We start from the raw sequence: 7,046 nt of genomic DNA, 5'->3' as shown, positions 1-7,046 counted from the left end.
ATGTCAGACCCAAATACCGAAGCTAGAACCCTTCTTGCCCTTCAAGCCCTTCAAAATAACCTAAAACTAAGCATCCGACGCGCCGCAGGAATCTATAAGATTGACGAGCGGCGGTTACGTCATCGCAGACAAGGGATTCAATCGCGACGTGATTGGATCCCTAAGTCACGCCGACTATCTGATCTAGAGGAACAGATTATAGTGCAGTTTATTCTCGACCTAGATTCGCGAGGATTTCCTCCCCGATTGCGTGCTGTTGAAGAAATGGCTAACCGACTGCTCGCCGACCGCGACGCGTCACCTGTCGGCAAGCGCTGGGCTCATAACTTCGTTACGCGACACAAAGAGCTTAAGACTCGTTTCTTTCGTAAATACGACTACCAGAGAGCTAAGTGCGAAGATCCAACCGTTATTCGCAAGTGGTTTCAGCTCGTAGCGAACACAATCGCGAAGTACGGCATTCGATCAGATGATATTTGGAACTTTGATGAGACTGGCTTTCTTATGGGCATGATTGCAAGTGGAATGGTCGTTACAGGTGCAGAAAGGCGTGGAAGACCGAAATCAGTGCAGCCTGGAAGCCGGGAATGGATTACGGTGATTCAGGCGATCAATGCGGAAGGCCAAGCGATCCAGCCATTCATCATCGGTGCGGGCCAATATCACCTCGCCAACTGGTACCAAGAGAGCAACCTCCCGGGCGACTGGGCTATTGCGACGACCCAAAATGGCTGGACCGATAATGAGATCGGTCTCGAGTGGCTTAAGCACTTCGACCGGTGTACAGCCAAGCGATCAAATAGTCGCTATCGTCTTCTAATCCTCGATGGCCACGAAAGTCACCACTCTGTCGCCTTTGAGAGGTATTGCGAGGAAAACAAGATCATCACGCTTTGTATGCCGCCTCATTCGTCTCATCTGCTTCAGCCTCTCGATGTCGGGTGCTTTAGCCTGCTTAAGAAGGCTTATGGCCGAGAAATAGAGCATCTGATCAGATGCTCTATAACCCACGTTTCGAAGACCGAGTTCTTTCCGGCCTTTTATACCGCTCATCAGGCCACTATGACAGAAAGAAATATCAGATCAGCCTTTAGAGGAGCCGGGCTTGTTCCTCTTGACCCAGAAAGTGTGGTCTCGAAGCTTGATGTGCAGCTACGGACTCCAACGCCTGCCGAGGAGGTGGTTAGCCCTATGAACCCTTGGGTCTCAAAGACCCCAAAGACCGTGCTTGAGGCCCAATCTCAGTCTGAATACCTCAATAGACGAATCAGGCGGCATCAAAGTAGCTCCCCAGAGTCAATTCTAGGAGCTCTTAAGTCCCTTGCTAAGGGAACTACAGCAATAATGCATGAGAATGCCTTATTGAGGGCTGAAGTCCAAGACCTTCGGCAAGCAAATGAGATACTAAGCCGGCGCCGGAGGGCAAAAAGAACCCGACTACAGAGAAGAGGGGTGATGACAGTAGAGGAGGGAAGGCAAGCAATTAATCAGATGGATGGTGATACGCAGGTAGTAGCGGAATCGTCGAGAAGTGGTGGTCAAGGAAGGTCGGCGCGACCGGGGGTTCGGCGCTGTAGTGTATGCGGAAAGACCGGCCATAATGCCAGGACTTGTCAAGTAGTGATTGAGACTTCTGGCGAAGAGTATAGTGATTAGTTTTAATTAATCAATTAGTTTGTTGTGTTTTTACTGCGGTTTTTAACTTGAGGGTATAAGAAAAGTGCGGCGCATACTTAGATGCGGCGCATGCTTATCATATACGTTACCCCTTAGCTAGGTATTTAATGCCTTAAGTACTTAATTATTAAGTTTATATTATATTGGAAGTTTTAGCTTATTTACTAATATCTTTATCTCTTTAATTATAATAAGATTAATAAGACTATATCTCTTCTAAAGGTATTCTAAGTTATTAATAAGTAGTCTAATTATATATAAGCTATATCCGCAGAGATCTTTATTCTAGGCTCTTATTTAGCTATAAATAAGTATATAATTTATTATATAGGCTAATTAAATAAGATAATACTTATTAAGGGTAAGCTAGACCTCCTAGGGTTTAAGATCTAGGTTATCGCTAAATAGGGCTTTTTTATTTAGCGGCTATAGTATATTAAGGAAATAAAATATAGCGCTATTAGCATTAAATTTTCCCTATTAAAGTTATCTATATAAGGCTAGGGAGGGCAAAGAGGCAATTAAGGTAAGGGTATAGCTAAGGCTATAAGGAAGAAGCCTACTATAGAAGATAAGCCTATTGCCTTAAACTTAACTTAAAGCGTTATTATTACCCTAGTAAATATACTACTAAAAGCGATATATTATATCTTTATAGATAATCTCTTCTTATCGTTAGATCTCTTTTATAGCCTTTATAAGCATAGCTATAAGGCTATAGGTATAGCTCGCCTTAACTATAGTATCTATAAGGAGCTATAATAAGATAAGAAGGCTAATAGGGGGGCTAAATCTAGCTATAAGTTTAATTAAGCTAAGGTAATTCTAACCCTAATAATTAAGTATTAGCTTTAAATACTTTTTATATATAAAATCCCTATTAATTTATTTATATATTATATTTCTAGGCTAATTAAATAACTTAGAAAAATAAGTATCTTATATTATTCTTAATTATTATATTTATAAGTAATAAGCGAGTTAATTAAAAAAGAAAAAAGCTATCTTCTAAGAAGTTAAAAGCTAAGCTAATATAGTATTTTTTTAATAATAAAGCTATTAAGGTAATAAAAGTCCTAATAATTATTATTACTTATAATAATAAAATATATTATATTAATTAAGGTAATTAATTAAGGTTATATTATATATATAATTATCCCCTCTGCACGGTCCTTAATAAGTACTTTATTAAACCTTTTTTCTTAATATAGCCCTTATTAATAGCTATATTACTTAATTATATAGGCTATAGCTAAATTAAAAGAGATATATAACTTAAAGGGAGTAATAAGAATATATTTATAATGCCTTATTTAATATATATTATAAAGAAAGTTAGTTAAGAAAGAGGTATTATATAGGAGATAAATCTAACCCTAAAATATAATAAAAAAAGTACTTTCTTATCCGCTAGAAGATAAGGTTAGATTACTTTGCTTATTAGGGCTTTTAGTAAGGCTAAGTGAGGTCAAAGGGCTAAAAAAGGAGGCCATTTAGGGAGGGTAATAGCAATGCGAGAAGGGGGTAGACTAATTATTAGTATAGCGTGTATAAGGTTCCTCTTTATAATAATGGGAATTGCTAGTACTTCTACTATAATAGAAATTAGGTAGGTAATAAAGTACCTCTTATTTGAGGCATTTTAATTGGACTGACCCCGCTGTTAGTATGAGAATTGAGGCTTATAGGCACTGAGGGGATAAGGAATTACTACAGGATGGTAGTATAAGCACGACGAGGCGTACACCTAGCTGCGTTCTTAATTTAAACGGGTGAATATGCGTCCCTACCGCCGACTGACGAAGTCTACTCGCATTTTCCCCTCCCGTATAGTATACCTAGCAGCGCATCTCTAAGCTCCTGGGTTATCGATATTTATAACCGTCCTGCTAGGCAATGGCTTTATTTGCCGCGCAATCTCTCCCCGAAGGGTATGTTACGTTGGCTAAGAAGCGCCACGCCTCGCTAAGCCCGAATGAGACAGTGTTTCTATTTGCAGCCAAGAAGCTTGTGCATCAGCTGCTGCTCATATAAATATATCTACCTTTGGAGCTGTCAGAATGTCGTCAGTGGTTATCATACTCCAATATATTAGTCTGCGCTGGCCTCCGTCCAGCGGTTGCTGCATTGAAAGTCTTGCCACATATCGCTCCTGCGCTAATACACCTCCATATTATTCCCCTCAGACTCTGAATGCACGACCAAACCCGCCTCCTTTCCATACAAAACGTTCTATAGAATGGACTGAAATCTTTCGACCCCCGCCGTACTATCGAAGTTGCTACGATGGATTACACGTCGGGTCTCATACCCTTGAACCAGGTACATAAGCCGCCGTTCACCATCGAAGCTCCCGGATACGCGAAGGTCCCTGGTGAGACCGTCCCGCGTCGCCATCCCCGAGCCAAGGACGGCCTTATCAACCGTCCCGTCAACGACGTCCACACCGTATTCGATATCGTCCGCCGTAGCGCGCGCGTCTACCCCAACCACCGCGCCGTCGGCTCCCGGAAGCTCGTTAAGTTGCACAAGGAGAGGAGGAAGGTCCAGAAGGTCGTTGACGGCAAGATCCAGGAGCTCGAGAAGGAGTGGCAATTATTTGAGCTCTCAAAATTTTCGTACTTGACGTTCAAGGAGTACGAGCAGCTTGCACTTCAGGTTGGCTATGGCTTGCGCAGATTAGGCCTGACATCGAAGCACAAGCTTCATCTCTTCGGTACCACAAGGTATGTTTCTCCTGTGGTCAACTCACGTCGGATCGCGCTCACAATCTCCTTAGCATAAGCTGGATTTCCATGTCCCACGGCTGCGCCTCCCAGTCTATCTCTATAGTCACCGCCTACGATACACTCGGCGAAAGCGGCCTTGAACACACCCTCCTCCAGACTAAGGCCGACGCTATGTACGTCGACCCTCACCTCCTCCAGATTGCCGCCCGCCCCCTTAAGAAGTCCAACGTCAAGACCATCATTGTCAACGAGGGCTGCATATTCGCGACTGGGGATGAGATCGAAGAGTTCAAGCACGCCCACGCCGAGTTCAAGGTTCTGACATTCGAGGAGCTGCGAAAGATGGGCGAGGACAACCCGGTCGATCCGGTGCCGGCCAAAGGCCCCAACCTCTACTGCATTATGTACACCTCTGGCTCTACTGGTCCTCCCAAGGGGGTCTGCATCACGCACGAGGCGCTCGTTGCTGGAGGTATATTCGCAATCCTATCCTTACACACTACTTGCCCCATGTACGGGCTTAACTGACTCCCTCGGCTATAGTTACCGGTCTCTATACCTGTGTTGAAGAATGCGTTAGCGACAAGGAGGACGTGCTTGCCTACCTGCCTTTAGCCCACGTCTTCGAGATGGCGCTTGAGAACCTCGTCCTGTTCATTGGCGGAACCCTCGGATACGGTAACCCAAGAACGCTCGCCGACTCCTCAGTGAAGAACTGCGCTGGTGATATGCGGGAGTTCAGGCCCACTGTCATGGTCGGGGTTCCTCAGATCTGGGAAACCGTCAAGAAGGGCGTCATAGCCAAGCTCGACGCCTCTAGCTCTGTCGTCAAGGCGCTCTTCTGGAGCGCCTTCAGCTTTAAGACCTTCATGTCTAAAAACAAGCTCCCCGGAGCTGGGATATTTGACAACATCGTCTTCAGCAAGGTTCGGGAACTGACTGGTGGCCGACTTCGATTCACCATGAACGGTGCTAGCGGCATCTCCGCCGGCACCAGGCACTTCCTGTCCATGGTCCTCGCCCCTATGCTGGCTGGTTATGGCCTCACTGAAAGTTGTGCCAACGGCGCCTTGGGTTGCCCACTTGAGTACTCATCCAATGCAATTGGCCCTGTCCCTGCTGCTATTGAAGTGAAATTGGTCTCCACTCCCGATATTGGATACTCGACGGACGCAGAGGTTCCTCAGGGTGAGATATGGCTTAAGGGTGTTCCGATCATGAAAGAGTACTATGACAACCCCGAGGAGACGAATATGGCCCTTACTCGCGATGGGTGGTTCAAGTCTGGTGATATCGGCGAGTTCGACGACAACGGCCATCTGCGAGTCATCGACCGTGTCAAGAATCTTGTCAAGACGCAGGGCGGTGAGTATATCGCCCTGGAGAAGCTCGAGTCTGTCTACCGAGGCACCCAAACCATAATAAACGTTATGGTACACGCCGACTCTCAACACTCCCGCCCCATCGCAGTCATCATGCCCAACGAGACCGTTCTCGTTGAGAAGATTAAGGGCCTAGGCGTAGATGAGCACAGCGTGTACTACGACCCTAAGGTCCGCAGCCTCATCCTCAAGGATCTTCAGAGTACCGGCAAGCGCTCTGGCCTAGCTGGCATGGAAATTGTGTCCGGCGTCGTCATCACCGATGAGGAGTGGACCCCACCAAGCGTAAGTCTCAAACAACCCAGAGCTATCTAGGTGCAGCCATATTGACCGATACCCAGGGACTTGTCACTGCCACGCATAAGCTGAACCGGAAAGTCATTCGTGAGAAGTTCAAGAAGGAAATCGATGAGTGTCTGAAGAATTCGCCCTAAAGATGAGAGATGATGAAAAAAGATGGAGACGGGCAAAGGAGAGGAGAACAATGACACCGCTATTGTGATTCATATCCTAGCACGAATGCTTTATGTGCGTATTGTAGCTTTAGGTGTTCGCTCGACGAGGCATCTATTAGTAACAACATGGTTCGAAGTAACAGCCCAATGAAGGACTTACTCGCCCCATAGTCACACGTATAACGTGAGCAGAGTTGCATGATGGGGATCAAGATCCATGAACACCTTAGCCACAAAGATTCGCGGGATCAACGATCAGAGCATTTAGCGCTGGGCGATCAGGATGATCTAACGACGCTGTGTGTCACATGAATACACTACGAAATACAGAACCTCTCTCCAAAATGTGAGATTTTGCATGGAGTATGGGGGATACCCTAAAACCAGAACTATCATGAGTAGCATCCGGCGTCTCTTCGCCTGCCTTCACTGCCAGTCTCGGCCTAGAACGTCTGGTCTCCTCGGGCAGTTCAGCAGCCGCCATCGACGACAACTTAACTGCGATGATACAAGACATATACAACAAGTTTTCCAGCGGTAAAAGGAAAGCCGACAACTTCGAGAAAGAAGATGCACGTCCATCAATGAGTCGCCGACCCCCACTCGGGCGGCAACGCCCAGATGTTGAACGGACTCCTCGAAAGACACACCTCAGATCAAGTAACGGTGCAAGTGTGCCCGCTGAAAAGCAGCCGCAACCAACAGCAATAGGCGCTACAATAAACATAGCCGTCGACACCTCAAAGACATCCTAAAGAAAAAAAAAAAATCATCAACATCACCAACCTCCGGTCTTAGCG

At 45.8% G+C, this 7,046-nt stretch overlaps 2 protein-coding genes across 2 annotated transcripts; both read left to right on the top strand.

Moving 5' to 3' along the window:
- MRS44_014075 (uncharacterized protein) lies at positions 1-1,286 on the top strand (the record flags this gene model as incomplete). Its single annotated transcript, XM_065618261.1, has 2 exons — positions 1-1,182; positions 1,263-1,286. The coding sequence occupies 2 exons, from the start codon at positions 1-3 to the stop codon at positions 1,284-1,286; spliced, it is 1,206 nt and encodes a 401-aa protein (XP_065474333.1).
- Positions 1,287-3,966: 2,680 nt separating this feature from the next.
- Positions 3,967-7,001, top strand: MRS44_014074 (uncharacterized protein; the record flags this gene model as incomplete). Its single annotated transcript, XM_065618260.1, has 5 exons — positions 3,967-4,406; positions 4,460-4,881; positions 4,953-6,076; positions 6,577-6,592; positions 6,649-7,001. 5 exons carry the CDS (start codon positions 3,967-3,969, stop codon positions 6,999-7,001), a joined length of 2,355 nt encoding a protein of 784 aa, XP_065474332.1.
- Positions 7,002-7,046: the final 45 nt, after the last annotated feature.

The sequence above is a fragment of the Fusarium solani genome (genome assembly GCF_023522795.1).
Source record: "Fusarium solani strain SB1 chromosome Unknown bctg00000010, whole genome shotgun sequence".
NCBI classification, from domain to species: Eukaryota; Fungi; Ascomycota; class Sordariomycetes; order Hypocreales; family Nectriaceae; genus Fusarium; species Fusarium solani.
This window is presented reverse-complemented; position numbering and strand designations above follow the sequence as displayed.